A 15,683-nucleotide genomic window follows, 5' to 3' on the forward strand; every position below is an offset into this window, starting at 1 on the left:
GCCGAGCATTGGTCTTTAACACGTGGGAAGCAAGTGTAATTAAATCAGCATTAATTCCCATCAAGATAGCTCAATAACAGTTTGATTTTCACACAACATCATGCAGCGTTGCCATTATCCCGCCATCATCCTGTGAACAAAGTGGCAAAATCACACCACTTTTTATTCACAGCTTTTGTGGTTTTATTCAAGGGATAATGGCATGATAATGGCGACGTCGTGTGAAAATCAACCTGTTATTGCGCGATATTGACAGGATTTAAGGCCAATTTAATGAGGCTTTCCTCCCATGTGATAAAATTCATTAATTTCCCACAGAGGGCCCAAGATATTTTGCTCCCTGAGGCAAAGGACAAGATGGTACCCTTTCCTTGCTACCATATATAGAAACTAAATAAACTGACACTTAAATACTGGCAAAAGAATACCATCCTCCATTGACCTTGAGGGCAAATGAACAATTTAAGGAAACAAGGCACCCATAGTTCTGTCCTCCAACAGAAGGGAATAACTAGGACAACCCATGTCAGCACCTGCTTCTTAAGGTGGTTGCACCACTATGCCTAATGGTAGAACTAGCCATGGAGGCCAATCAGATGCCAATGGGACGCCTACAAGGAGGACAGAAAGGAAATATATCACCTGCCTCCTGACCCACAAAAAATACTTCCAACAATGGAAGTAATAGATAGCTGTCATGATGAGCAGTCAGTGGTTGTGTCATACCGAACACTAATAGTTCAACACCAAGTACTTTATTGCTTCCAGTACCTTTTGTCCCAACAAATTATTATACACTGTAATACATATAAGGACCCCATAAAAGAAAGGAGCTCTTCTTGTATTTGCAATGGATAGTTGGAGCTGGGATCCTTGTTCTTCCTAAATTCTGCTGAAGGTACATTATTCAGGAATAATTATGCAGGACACTGTATACATTCATAATTAATCAAGTCTAATTAAGACTGTATACATTCTTTGCTTTATTTTGATGTTAACCTTACATTCTAGGTAAAGATATGCTTGTTGATGCAGCTGTCAATTATGAAAATGTGCATGTTTATTTTGCAAGCTCCATTTCTAGGCCGATAGAAATACACATCCCTTGCTTGTCACCCTCTCTTTATCCCTCTCCCCCTCCCTATTTCTCATTTACACACAACTGACATCTGTGTATCCTTGATTAAAGTTGAACTGATAGTAACGTAAGAATTCCACTTACATTGATTCAGATTACTATGCTTTTCAAGTAATTATTTTTTATAAGGAAGTAACCAAATGTTTCTCTTTCCTTCAAGGGAAACCAGCTACCTAGATCTGCCTAAAGCAGATGCAATGCATCTACAACATGCAGCCTGGGGAGCACAAGACAATCAGCTGGTAAGGATCTATTCAATTTATTTACATGTTAGTTATAAGAGCTGCCCTGACCATTAGGCAGCCATCTTAGGTGATAGATGCTGGTGATGTAGCAGCCCTCTCACCACATACATTGATATTCACATCCTCCTCAGTGAGTACCCCTGTCCTGGGGATATTTATTTAGGCTATCTGTTTTTTGCCAACTACCTTCTCTCAGCCAGGGGATTGCTCCAGGTTCAAAAAGGCATTGGGCAAAGGTTCTTCTGGTGAGTCCCATTCTCTGAATAGTTGGCATTCCTGGGCAACTGAGGGTGCATCTACACTATAGAAATAATACAGTTCAACACCTCTTTAACTGCTATAGATGCATCCTACAGAATCCTTTTTTTTCTTTTTCTTTTTCCTTTTTCTTTTCTTTTCTTTTTTTCTTTTTTTTTTTGTGAGGCATCAGAACTCTTTGGTAGAGAAATTTAAAGATCCTGTAAGACTACAGATCCTAGGGTCTCGTAGGATAGAGCTACAGCACTTAAAGTGGTATCAAATGCATTATTTCTACAGTATAGATGCACCCTGAGTCTAACGTTGCCATTTTAATTTCTCACAGTTCCCCAGAATGACATTATAAAACACTGGTTCTCAACCTTTGGTCTTCCAGGTTTTTGCCCTTCAAATCCCAAAAGAATCAGCTAACATAGCCAATAGACTGGGATCCTGGGAGATGAAGTCCCAAAACCTAGATAAAAAAGGGTGAGAATTACTGTTCTAGACATTGTGGGATATAAAAGCTAGAGCTAAGCTCAAGTACTTAATATTGTTCAGAGTACTGGGATATGTGGGGGGAGGATGAATAAGGATCCTGGGCAGGTCTCTATGGTTGCTCTGACAGGGTGCTGGGGCCCAAGCAACTACTCAAAGAAGCCAAGTATTGATACCATTCCTGCTGTCAATGTATCACAATCAGAGCTATGGGGAAAGTGACCTGTCCAAGCAAGCAGACAGAGGGGCAAAAAGCTTGGGCCCCACATTCCTGTAGGTGCTTTATGGGCCTGGGTTGGGGGAGGAAACATTTTTTTAAAACACACAATTTTTTAAAGCTGGGTTTTTGGATTTATTTATTTTGCTTTAAACCACTTTTGCTTTGGGGTCTTTTGCATTAATGTTTTAATGAAAAAATTGAACCCCACTTATATCACTACTATGAAACATTTTATGTATTAGCTTGATCATGTTTTAATGCTTTCGAACATGAAAACTCTAAAGCTCTTAGGCTTTGAAATGATTTATATTGTTCAATAAAACATCATTTTTACTACTTATTATTCCTATTAAATGTGAATATATGTAGACTATGTAAGTACTCTTGGAGTTGGTTTGGTTGAACTTAGGTTATCTGAAAGATTTGTTTCTGAAAGGCATTTCTAGTACTGTAAAATAAAGTGATTGAAAAAAAGCAACTGACAGTCAATACTGGCCTAATAATAATGCTGTCTGTCTGTCTGTCTGTCTGTCTATATAAATTTTAAAAATCAGGAGTGTTTTTTGAAGTAATTTGGTTTAAACCATGTTTTAAAGCAGTCAATTCTGGTATGGGCACACAGAATTTTCTGCTGAGAGGTTACATGCTAGGGTTTTGCAGAGTGAGTCATGAGTGCAAGTCATGAGTGAGTGGTAGGTTTTTGCAAGGGAGAACAAAACTGTGCTATACAAAGATGGCAGAAGAGGTCGTACCCATGTCCACCAACATATCACAGATGAAAAACCATGATGCACATGACCAAGCAAAATCAGTGTGTGGCCAAAATGGGAAGAATTATAAATGAGGAACATACAAACTAGGAGAGGCTACAGCACTTTGGTTTTGCCTGAGGGTGCATCTAGTTTGATTTAAAAGGCCCAGATTTTGTTCTTGTTCTTTCTGATTTTATAAAGGGGTTTAAGTAAATTGACCTGGGGAGCTGGTATAAAAACTGGGGTCCTAATTGTACTGGGAGTTGACCGGAAAATTGAGGTCATGATACCAGGAAATGGCAGAAAATATTCTGTGGTAAACAAAATGTGAATGGGAGTCCAAACCAGTCCTTGGTTTTGCTCCTGTCCTGTCCCGTCCTTTCCGATTTATTTGTGGTATTTTGTTTATTTATTGAGACATGTATGACATTTCCCCCCACTTTAAGTTTTCCCAGAGAACTCTCAGCACATACAGCTTTCTATTCTTGCTCTCCAGGTCAGTTTAAATTAACACACTATTTCCCAGAATGAAATGTACCTCTCCATGGTAGCAGTGGCATCATTAGGTTTGGTGTAAACTGGTGCTGTAATTCAAGGTGTCACACACACACACACACACACACACACACACACACACACACACTGACCTCCTCCCATACCTCACCATGGTAATTTTTTTTGTACTAATGTTACTCATAAATTGTAATCCCTAGATTATAAATAGGGGGGAGAACTGAATATCAGTTCTCACCACCATCACCTTGAGTATACAAGTGTATGTGGACTGCAGTTCAGACCCTGAATCTGTATGGAAAGATTGTTCTCCTTTATCAAAGAGACTCCCCCTCCCCTCCTGAACAGGACAGCCCAGCAGTCGGCACCTGGCGCAAAGAGGAACAATTTTATTGATATTTTTATGGATATGATTCCAAAATGTATAAGCTTGACGTTACAGATGACTAAAAATTCACGTCTATATTACAGAGGTTCTCATGACTTCATTTAGTGCATATGTCTACTAGGTGTTAGTTTTAACACCCAACAATTGAGCATTCAGTTCACTTTCCATTGGTAAGCCCATGTTGCTCAGATGTATCAAAAAGAGATACAGCTGGACCGTCATATCTGCAGGGGATCCATTCCAGAACCCCTTGCAGATAAGAAAAACACAGGATCTCACGTCCTGTTGTCCTAAATGGTGGCACAATGTGCACATGGACACTATTACACACATGTCCATGCACTGCCAGTTGAGACAATGGGGCTTACCATCCATGGATGCTCAAATCCGCGGATGGCAAGCCCATAGAAGGTAAGGTCCCATTGTACATTTCATCCTGGGAACTGCAGTCTTCAGCTGCAACTGTATCTCTGTCAACTGTCCTGTTTAAGGTTATTTCCCAACAATCAGGATTCTGTAGTATGGCTTCACTTTGGTTTGTTAGTAGTTTCATGTTTGGAAGCAGAGAAAAGCAAGTTTGGGATGCTGCGGGAACCAATCTACCTTCTGTTAATCTCAGACATATCAATCTACCGGCCCTCATTTAACTCTATGCTGTCCAGGTGCTGAAGTTAGGGATGTGATGAGGAGAAAGTATTAAGGTCTTTCACTGCTGATTACTCATGATCAGGGAGGGGCTCTGGTTTCTACTTTCAAGTGAATGTAAAGCAAAATTAAAATTATCATTTAAATTATAATAACATCCAAACAACCTAAATGTATTTAAATGCACACAGATTCATGTAGTTAAAGTGAAAATTTGGAAAGATGTGATGTTTTTAAATAAAATTTTAAAATAATTTTTTATATTTTTAAAAAATATTATATTTTTAAAATTTTAAATTTATTTTAAAAACAAACAAACCTGGGGCCTGTCCTTCCTCCTCTCTTTCAGACATAGTAAAAGGCCAGAGCTTATAAATAAATAGCTTTCAGAACATCAGCTTTCAAAACCTCCCCGCCAGATAGCCTGTCATTATGCTAGCTGGGAAATTCAGGGCATGCTAGTCCAAAAAACTACCTTGACATGCTCCATATAGGACACTATCCTGTCGCCAGTATTGGGCAGAAGATTAAGCTCCCAGGCCAGGTAGCTTCTGTACATGGAATTGGTGATTGGAAGCCTGATCCAGCTGGTACTGAATGAACTTATTAGTTAAAAAGCTAGGTATGGATCACCAATTTGTTTTAACCATTCAGCAGCTATTGTTTACACTTTACACTAATGTACTATAGGCTGAACTTTAGGAAAAATGGATTAGCCCGCCTGTCTATCAGGAACATCCTTTCCTAACTTGTGATCTCTTCTAGTGTGCATGTTGAATTTCCCCTACCTGAAATTCTGAAATCTAAAATACTCCAAAACCCAAAACTTTTTTCATGCGTGGCTGAATGGTGACTCGCCTTTGATTTCTGATGGTTCATTGTAGAGAAATTTTGTTTCGTGTACAAGATTATTTAAAATACTGTATAAAATTACCTTCAGCTATGTGTATAAGGTTTATATGTGTTTTGTGTTTAGACTTGGGTCCCATTTCAAAGATACCTCATTGTGTACATACTGTATATATAAATACAATATTCCAAAATCCCCCCAAAAAATCCAATATCAAAAACACCTCTGGTCCCAAGCATTTTGCATTAGTTCAGACTGTTTCTAGGTTCTATGCAATTGGAAAATCTACAACTTCGTACCCTCTATGCCAGGAATGGAGAATCAGTGGCTTTCTAGATGCTGTTGGTTTGCAGCTCCCATCACCCCACATTATTGCCTCTGCTGACATGTCTGATAGCAGTTTCAGACAAATAGCCTCTGGAGTTCCATATATTTTCGATACCTGTTTTGTACTCTGTCTCTAGCAACCTCTGAGAAGATTTTGCTGACAGCCATTTGTGAATTGTGAGAGCGTGCATGAAACAACAGTTTGAGTGTTAGACTAGGGCTGTGATGGCCAGGGTTCGAATCCCTGCTTGGCCATGGAAACCTACTGGGTAACCTTGGGCAAGTCATACTCTCTGAACATTGGAGGAAGGCAAAGGCAAATCATTTCTGAACAAATCTTGGCAAAAAACCCTTCATGATGGCTTTGCCTTAGGGTCGCCATGAATTAGAAGTGACTTGAAGGCACACAACAACAACAACAATAGATAACATCATAGGATGCAGTAAAGTGAAGCTACCTTTTAGGGTATCCTTTGGGCAATGATTTGATTTCCATGTCTGCCGTCCAGTGCTTTGTTTATGAGCTTCCTAACTCAACAACACAGAAGGTAAATACAGCCACTAAGAAAATATTTAATATTAAACATGGCCAATTGTCACGATAGAAATATTACAAAACATAAACAACAAATAGCATGGGTAAATTAAGAATACACCCCTGCTATGTGTCCATTATGCTTGTCATATTTCTATCTTACTGTTCATCTCAGTTTTGCCTAAAATATTTTTCTGGTGTTTGTACTTACTTTATCCCTGTTTCCTCCTGTGCTGTTATATTGGAATCAGGTGGAATCTTTTGCCTTTTGCTTCTTTAGCAACCACAATAGCCAGTCTCTCAAGTGATTGAAGCAGAGGCTGGAACAGTTACTGTTTTGAACCACAACTCCTAGGATCTGGAATATATTTCCCAGAATTCTGGTAAATTTACCTGAGCTCAGCAGGAAAAGTTTCTGTTTTGCCTGAAAATTTTCTGTTCTAGCTCTCCTCTCAATGAGGAGTTATCTTCCTGGGGAAGGAATTGTGTGGGAGAAGGAGATGGTCCAGATGAGCTGATCTAGTCAAACTCTCTTCTATTCCCAGGTGTTTGTTCTGGATAATGACATTTACTACCAGCCTGGTGTCTACAGCCAGGCCAGGCAAATCACCTCATCTGGACACCTGGGAGCTGTCTTCAACGGGATTTCTGACTGGCTCTATGAAGGTAAAGGGGGGGGGGCAAAGAAGGTGGAACCATGTTAATGTTGCCATGAGCCCTGAGGCAGTAATATAGAGCAGCTCTCCTCAAGCTGCTCTGGTACCCTCCAAACTGCCTGAAGATAATGGGAGTTGTAGCCCAACCCATTTGGAGGGCACCAAGTTGGGTGAAGATTGCCCTACAGCTGATGTCATTCCATCATCTGTCTAGTACAGAAGGATATTATAGAAAACACTGTAATGAAAGACACCTTACTTTGTTTCCTCTCTCTTCTCCTCTGAGAGTATGAAGCAGTGATTAAAAAGGAGCAGCATTGCTCCAGTTACGAGCAGTTTACACTTTCTGCAGGCTTCTTAAGAACTTAGCAACACACCAGACAAGGCTTCATTTTCTTTATAAACAAAACACTTCACAATGCAGGGAATAGCATCACATACCCTCCAACTGTCCCAATTTGGCAGGTAGAGTGCCAATGAATCTGTCATCCCCTTTTTTCCCATTGATTTTTAAAATGTCCCATCTTCTCTATAATCTTACCACTTCCCCCCTTTGTACTCAGCTAACTTCAGTTGCTGCAAACTGAGATCAAAGTGCAAGTGTTGGCGGGATACAGACCGCCGCTTTGCGGCGGTCTCCCGCCGGCGCCATTTGCTCCGTGCGGGAGCTGCAGCAGCCAAACCGCGCGGCTCCCGCGCGGAGCAAAAAAGAAGCTCCATTTCAGAGCTTCTTTTTGCGGCGCCTTTATGATGTCGCGAGGCGCCGCTGGCGCATTTGCGACGTCATAGGCGCCGCGACACGTCTGGACGCTATGCATCCAGTACGTAAACATGGCAGCCCCCATGTGGAAGGGGCGCCGCCATGTTGTACGTATTCTATACGTACTATATGGCGGTTTGTATCCCGCCGTTGTTTCAGTTAGGTCAGCAGGGAGGAGAGGAGAGGGCAGAATCTTGGCCTTAACTGAGGCAAAACCAAACTGCTGCAGCTACAGCTGCACCTAACTTGTCTGATCCTCCTCATTAATAATGTTTGTCCTCTTGATACTTTGATGCTCCTTACCCAAATGTCTCTAGCTTTTCATTTCTCAGAGACCGCCTCTTCCCATACAATCCTCCCCACGCTCTCCGGTCCTCTGGGAGGAACTTGTTGCAGCCTCAAAAATCAAGGCTTGCGGCGACCTCCCGGAGGGCTTTCTCTGTTGTCGCCCCTAGGCTCTGGAACGGCCTGCTGGATGAGATCCGTCAATTAACATCTTTGGACAGCTTCAAAAAGGCTGTCAAGACGGATCTCTTCAGGCAGGCCTTCCCAGACTGAAATATCCCGGCCTCAGGATCTCAAGATTTCCCCCTCCTCAGTAATGTCTCCAAAGCCCCCTTTTCTTTAGAACTGAAGTTGCAGTGGTTTATTGGTTGGTATTATTTTGTTTAATTTACTGTTATTTTAACTAGTTATTGTGGTTTTAAATTAGATATGTTGTTTAATAACTTTTTAAGGGGGGAGGGAAATATATTGTTTTTATGCTGTATGTTATTTTAATGTTGTAAACCGCCCGGATTGGTTTGCCAGAGGGCGGTATATAAATAAAATTTATTATTATTATTATTATTATTATTATTTGTGAAATCTTGGACAATATAGCATTTTACAATTATATTATGGCCAGCAAATAGAGCTCTATTCAAGAATCCCATAGTGGTTCCATAATGGCAGATATTTATTTATTAATTCAGTTTATACTCCACCTTTCTCCTATCAAGGGACCCAAGATAGCAGATCCACCCATTAGCTGGACAGGACTGGATTGTTATTTGAGTATGCTAGAATCCAGGTCAAAATCTCAAAGAGATGTGTAGAGTCCTTCACCCTCCAACAAAGTAACTGTCCAGTGATTTTTTTTCACCAATCTGTATAGGCTGTATAGCTAACTAGGATAGATGGATGGACGGGTAAATTTCAATAAATAGTTTTCTGCATGGCTTTCATGCTGCATGTCTCTTTCTTCCTAAGAGGAGATCCTGCATTCATCCAGTGCACATTGGTGTTCCCCTGATGGTGTTTGGCTGGCCTATCTTAGCATCAATGATTCCATGGTTCCCAAGATGGAGCTTCCTCACTTCCTGGGAGGAAACTACCCAACCAGTCGGCACTATCCATATCCCAAGGTAAGCCTCCCTTCCATCCCCTTCCTCCAGCAGTAGAAAAGAACTCTCGAGGGAATTTTCTAGACAAGGCCAGAGTGGTTGTGACCTTCCCTTTATGGTGCAAGTGGAGCTAACAAGAGTGGCAGAGAAAAGAAATAAACAAACAATGTATTGCAAAGCAGAACAGATGACAGCAGAGAATCTTCACATGTGAATCCTCTCTTCAATCCTGCAATTTTTATGAGACCAACAACCTGATTCCATGTACTTTTTAATTCCATTACTCAAGTAATACACAAAATATGGATGCTAACAGATGTTTCAGGACCTGTACACTGTGATTGTGGCCACCAACAGCTTCCCAAAGCCAGCTGTTGTGTGTAGGAGATTTTGGGAGGTGTTTGGAAGCTGTAGTTATTTGTGTGGGACTGCTGCGAGAATGCACACACAGCAGCCCCATACTTTGGGAGTGGGTGTGCACATGCACGCATGCAGCAGTCAGCATCAGGAGGCAGTCAGCAGTCACAGTCACTCATTCCTACTCTTCCTCCTGAAAGGTGATGTTTGTAGATCATGCAACCATGGATTGCCAAAGTGCTGTTGTGGGGGAAAGTGTGATAGGAAATGATGCCAAACCAGTATGCTTCCATTCTTAAACTGGCACAATTGTGACTGGACAGCAGGCTGGTGAGATAAAGTCTTAAGTGGTGATAGGGACTGCAGGCCTCAGAGTCCCACAGTTTCTATACAGTACTATTCCCCCCAAATAGTATCCTTCCTTCCTTCCATCATTTAATTCAATAGTACTAAAATTGTGTTTCTTTATGCCTTGCCAGAAGAACTGAGCCACACCAAATACAATTGGTCTTTATCATGGTCCTCACCAGGCTGGTGCCCTCCAGACAGGTTAGGCTTCAAACACCATCATCATTGGCAGTGTTATCTGTATAAAATGAGATTTGTAGAAAATGAAAGACACTAGCTTCAGGGTGACAACCCTATGGGCTTCCTGCCTCAGTGAACTGTTTTGCATAATCTGGTGACATTTCTTCTTTTGAGCAATGTTTTTGTTGATGATGATGATGTGTGACTTCAAGTCATTTCTGCTTAATGGTGACCCTAAGGCAAACCTATATTAGGGTTTTCTGGGGCTGAGAGTTAGTAATTTTTCCAAGGTTTCCAAGTGGGTTTCAAGTCAGGAATTGAACCCTGGCCTCCAGGATCGTCATCCAACACTATGCTGGCTACCACTAAGGAAATATGGTTTCTCTGCCACCACTGGCTTAGCTGTTTGCGATTTTTTAGCTTCAACTACAGTTCATGCTACGGGATGCAGCTTATGCTATGGGATGGGATGCAGTGGCTCAGGTGGTTAAGACACTGACTCTGTTGATTGCAAGATCGGCAGGTTGGCAGTTCGAGGCCCGGGTGCTGCATGACGTTCCTGTCACTAGTCCCAGCTTCTGCCAACCTAGAAGTTCAAAACCATGCAAATGCAAGTAGATAAATAGGTACCACTTCACTTCTCAGTGAGAAGGTAACAGAGTTTGGTGCAATCATGCTGGCCACATGACCACCAGAGCAGTCTTTGGACAACGGGGGCTCTTCGGCTTAGAAACGGAGATGAGCACCACCCCTACAGTCTGTTATGACTAGACATTCATATCAAGGGACTACCTTTACCTTTACCTTTTTACAGTTCATGCTATGTTGATTTGCCAATGTTTAAAAGCTTGGGATCTTGCCTGCACTTTCCTTGTTTTTTCTTGACTTCCTCCTTTCTCTCTTGCCTTTCTCTTTCCTGCTCAGGCTGGCCAGCCCATCCCATCTGTTCGGCTCTTTGTGGTAAACCTTTCTGAGGTGCTACACTCACTGGAGCTCCTGCCTCCTGAACCCCTCCATGGCAGGTGAAATGGAACAGCAAGGAGGCTGGGGGAAGTGATGCTGATGCTGATGGGGTGGGGTTGGGGTTGATGATGGTCTTTGTTTGCTCCTCATTGCTTAGGCAATTGTAGATTCAAGAATTTCTCCTTTGGAAAAAATAATAATGGTAGACATAGCATCATTTAGATATGGTTGTTTAATAAAGGACAGATTGAGAAGGAGTAACAGGGTGGCAACAGAAAACCATAGTAATGCTTATTCTGAAGCCCCATCTGTATAGGTTCCAGAGTCCAAAACAGAGGATTTGACTCTTTCAATAAACCACAGGTGAGGAAAATTTAGCTGTTGAAATGTTTTGAACATTGACTCCCATCAGCTGCAATCCATCTCTCTGTAGCAAAGGTCATGGTGACACGCACCTTAGTAATATCCTGTTTGGAATTCTGTAATGTGCTATATATGAGGCTGCCCTTGAAGAATGTTTGGAAACCTCAGCTAGTCCAAAGATTTTTAACTAGAGTGGGCTACAGGGAGCATACAACGTCCTTGTTGCAACAGTTCCACTGGCTGCCAGTTCCCTTCTAGGCACAATTCAAAGTGATGGCTATGACCTTTCAAGCCCTATAAAGCCCAGGCTATCTGAAGGAGAGTATTTTCCTTTACAAACCTGCCCATGTTTTGAGATATGCTGTGGAGGCCCTTCTCCCTGTCTCACCACCATCATACATCTATGGAGAATATGGAAGAGGGCCTTCTTGGTGACTGCTCCAAGGCTCTGGAACGCCATTCCCAGAGAGGTTAGAGGTTAGACTGGCGCCCTCTCTGCTATCTTTACACAGGCAGATTAAGACTATTTTTTATTCCAGCAAGCCTTTGAAGACTGACTACTCAAAAGGACTGAACCTGGCAGAACTGGGCTGTATTGTTTTGTTTATTTGTCATTTTTAATACTTATGTTTTAAGATGGTTTTTATGCTATGGATAGTTTAATTACATTTTAAACTTTTCTATTTGGTATTTTTTTTTACCTATGTCTTGAAACTGCTGTAAGCCACTATGAGTCCTAAACTGGGGGAAAAGCAAGCTATAAATAACAATAATAATGGATTGTGGGAGTTGAAATCCAAAGTGACGTGGCTTGCCTTGAGTCCCATGTTTCAAGAAAGATGGGATATAAATAAAATAAACAAGTAAAAGAAAGAATTGGGCAACCCAAAGGTTTTTCAGTTGTATGTAACATCTGGTGTTGCCAAGACACAAGGCCCAGCTGTTTCCTCAAATTTAGACTGTTTCTGTGTAAAATGAATATCCCACTCTCTAGAGATCAATGTGACATAAGAAAATGCTAGGAGAACTGCCAGTCAGGTTAGAGAAAGTGTTGGAGAAAATCCACAGTGATGACAGAAAATATATGGGGAGTGTCCCTTTGTTTTGTGCCAGGAAGGGTGCACCAGATGCAGCCACTGGTCCTGCCTTTCCCCCACACCAGGAAGACACAGAATGGGAAGCATGGGAAGGCTTCAATACCCTGGCTGACTGTTGGCCAAATGATCTTTTTTGGGGAGCAAGATTACTTTGAGCTGTCCCACTCACACACCTCTATATCAGTCATTCATTTAAATCTTTTTTATTCCTGCTCCAGGGAATATTACATCACCATGGTAAAATGGGTGGCCCATTCCCAGCTGGCTGTGCGATGGTTAAACAGGGCTCAGAATATGTCTGTGCTGAACCTATGTAATGCTGCTACAGGAGCCTGTACTGAAGTAAGTTGGAGTCATAAGGTAACAATGAGGTATAGAGAGAGTGGATGTGTTAGAGAGAGAGAGAGATGGAGAGAGGGAGGGAGAAGGTTGCCTGGCTTTTTTTCTCAGAACAAGGGAGAAGAATCTCAGGGTGTGAGTGCCATCTTGAAAAGTGTGTTTATCTATACTTTTATCCTTACTCGGATTTTACTAATTACTCATAACTTAGGCATTACTTAGAGCCTTATCACATGACAAAAGAAAGCTGAAAGGCAGTGAGAGAGAAGCGGCTTTCTCCTTGCCTGTCCTCATGCACTCAAAGCACTTCCATTCTCTTCCCAAGGGAGACGGTTGTAAAAGCATGTCTTTTGTCACACTTGAAAAATCTGTTTGGCAAAAGGCACACGTTTATGACTGTCACCCTCAGGAAGGAGAACAGAAGTGCTATGACAGGATGCAGAAAGGCAAGGAGAAAGATGCTTCTCTGTCGCTGCCTCTCAGCTTTCTTTTATTATGTGATAAGGCTCTTAGTGTTTTTTATTTGACTGGGATACTCTGTGCAACTGTGGTTGACACTTAAGTTATTATGTTTATAGACATCACTTTATGTTGCCAGTTTTAGTATCACTGGGGTTGCCCTCCTATGACATCAGAAGAGGTTGCCCTGAGATCACAGATTTTGCCCCAAAAATCTTAGGGCCTGGGGTAATCCTAACGTGGCAACACTAGTGTGAAGCAAGAGAGAACTCACAAAAGGGGGAGGGACTGTGTTCTGTGTGTGAAAAGGCAGACTCAGACACACACTTCATCCAGGTTGGTGTGCAGTTCAATGATAAAAGCATATGCTTTGCATGCAGAAGATCCCAAGCTCAGTCTCTGGCAGTTGAAAAACTCCTTCTCAAAATCCTAGATCAGTAATGGCAAGCCTTTTACGGACCGAGTGCCCAAACTGCAACCCAAAACCCACTTATTTATCACGAAGTGCCACGTTCATCCGGTTTTCTAGTAACAAACTCTGGTGAACTCTGTGGTGAGGTGACAGAGAGCGTGTGCCCACAGAGAGGGCACTGAGTGCCACCACCTCTGGCACACTTGCCATAGGTTCACCACCACTGCCCTAGATCGTTCTTGTCCATCAGTAACAATAATACTGGGCTATACAGAGTAGGGAAGTAAATCTTCATTAATTTCATTCTTGAAGGAAGCAACAAATAATTTTAGCAATTTTTCTTTGCACTGAGAGAAACGGACAGAAAGAAAACAAGATTTTCAAAATAAAGTATTTCTGAGCAGAACATACAGATTTCTGAGCAAAAACCCCACATAGGGTTTCTTGCACAGAAAAGTCCTGAATTGTGAAGATTCTCAACACAATTACCCTTTTCAACCTTTGATTGAATATTTTTGAATATTTTTTCCATCCTTAATACAGACTAGTGGTCTGGTTTCAGACAGCTTACAATATTTATATGCTCTCTACCCTTCCAGTGAAGCTGGGGTACAACTGCTAATTCATTGTAAAGGTCTTAAATATGGTTGTTAGGCAGAAAATGCAAGTACCATATGTATTCGACTATAAGTCAGCTTCATGTATAAGTTGAGGTCAGGTTTTAAGAAGATAATTATAGATTTTGATATGATCCATTGATAAGTCAAGGGCAAAACTTAGGCACATGTAACAGAGGATCTAAAGGATGAAGCAAAGGAAAACAATGCCAAAGAACTTACAAAACTGTTTGTGCTCACTCTAAAGGCTGGATGGACGAGAGAATAGAGAGGAGTCAGTGCTTCCAGGACAGATCACACTCTTGCCTTTCACCAGGGGATGGTTCCCTTTTTTATAAGAGTTAAAGTACAGTACTTACTTTGACCCATGGATAAGTCGACTCATAATTTGGGGATCAATTTGTTGACTAAAATTGCTAGACTTGTATGTGAGTATATACAGTATATGGCTTTTCTTCCTCCTGAAGTTTTTGTTTAACAACCTTTTCTTCTCTTTAGAAATACAAACTGACATCAGACACCTGGGTGGATATGCAGGTAACAGCTTTATATCTTTTTGTACCTTTGTTATACTCATTCAAATCAGCTACAGCACTCTGTCAGATTTCAGGTTCTGGGTTCTGGAAAAGGTAGTTAGCAATGATGATAAAATTTTGATGGGAAAGGAACTGCAGTGGACTTTAAAGCTGAAATCTTTAACACCAGGAGGTTTCAATGAAGATCTGGATCTCCTTTCATTAATGTAAGGCCACCTCATCTCACCCATTAAAAAAAAAGCATGGTCATTTTTCAGTCAGATTGTATCAGATGTCCTTGAAACTGATTACACCATATTCTCTAGGCCTTCCTTATCTCTGACCAGCTGTCAAAAGGTATAAATAATAATTAAAAATCTTAAGATTGTCTTCTTCAATTTTTTATCTGTCCAGCTACTAGAGTATGTATATTAAAAATTGCAGACATTTTTGCTGATGTTTGAATTAATGGCATGTATGTAATCCAGTACTAAATAAGTTTCTTGTTGTGTGCCTTCAAGTCATTTCCTACTTATGGTAACCTTAGGGCAAATCTTTCATGGCATTTTCTAGGACTCAGAGGGTGTAACTCAACCATTGTCACACAGTCAGTTTTCATGGCTGAATTGGCAATCAAATCCTGATCTCCAGAGATGTAGTCCAATGCTTAAACCATGACATCACTCTATTTATGTGTTGTCCTTTTTGTAAATGTTTTAAAGTTAATGTATGTTTTCGTGTTTATTTTTAAGGTAGCCCTTGAAGAAAGCCAGCCAGTTTATGTACAGGCTGAAATGTGCTGGGCTTTTAAATAATAAATTTAAACCATCAACAAGCACATGGAGACCAGTCTTTTTTTTCTGTTGACCCATAACAGATACTTT

At 41.1% G+C, this 15,683-nt stretch overlaps 1 protein-coding gene across 1 annotated transcript in view; it reads left to right on the forward strand.

Annotated features, from left to right (window-relative positions):
* The window catches only part of LOC149322537 (inactive dipeptidyl peptidase 10-like), a 59,038-nt gene that overhangs the window by 23,822 nt on the left and 19,533 nt on the right, over positions 1 to 15,683 (forward strand). The window contains exons 7-12 of the mRNA XM_089508359.1: positions 1,299 to 1,380; positions 6,894 to 7,014; positions 9,016 to 9,170; positions 10,959 to 11,056; positions 12,676 to 12,799; positions 14,783 to 14,821. Coding sequence (XP_089364485.1) covers positions 1,299 to 1,380; positions 6,894 to 7,014; positions 9,016 to 9,170; positions 10,959 to 11,056; positions 12,676 to 12,799; positions 14,783 to 14,821 — 619 coding nt within the window. The remainder of the gene's footprint in view (positions 1 to 1,298; positions 1,381 to 6,893; positions 7,015 to 9,015; positions 9,171 to 10,958; positions 11,057 to 12,675; positions 12,800 to 14,782; positions 14,822 to 15,683) is intronic.

Source organism: Sceloporus occidentalis, unplaced genomic scaffold (genome assembly GCF_023333645.1).
Source record: "Sceloporus occidentalis isolate IW3139 unplaced genomic scaffold, rSceOcc1.0.p SCAF_1, whole genome shotgun sequence".
Classification (NCBI taxonomy): Eukaryota; Metazoa; Chordata; class Lepidosauria; order Squamata; family Phrynosomatidae; genus Sceloporus; species Sceloporus occidentalis.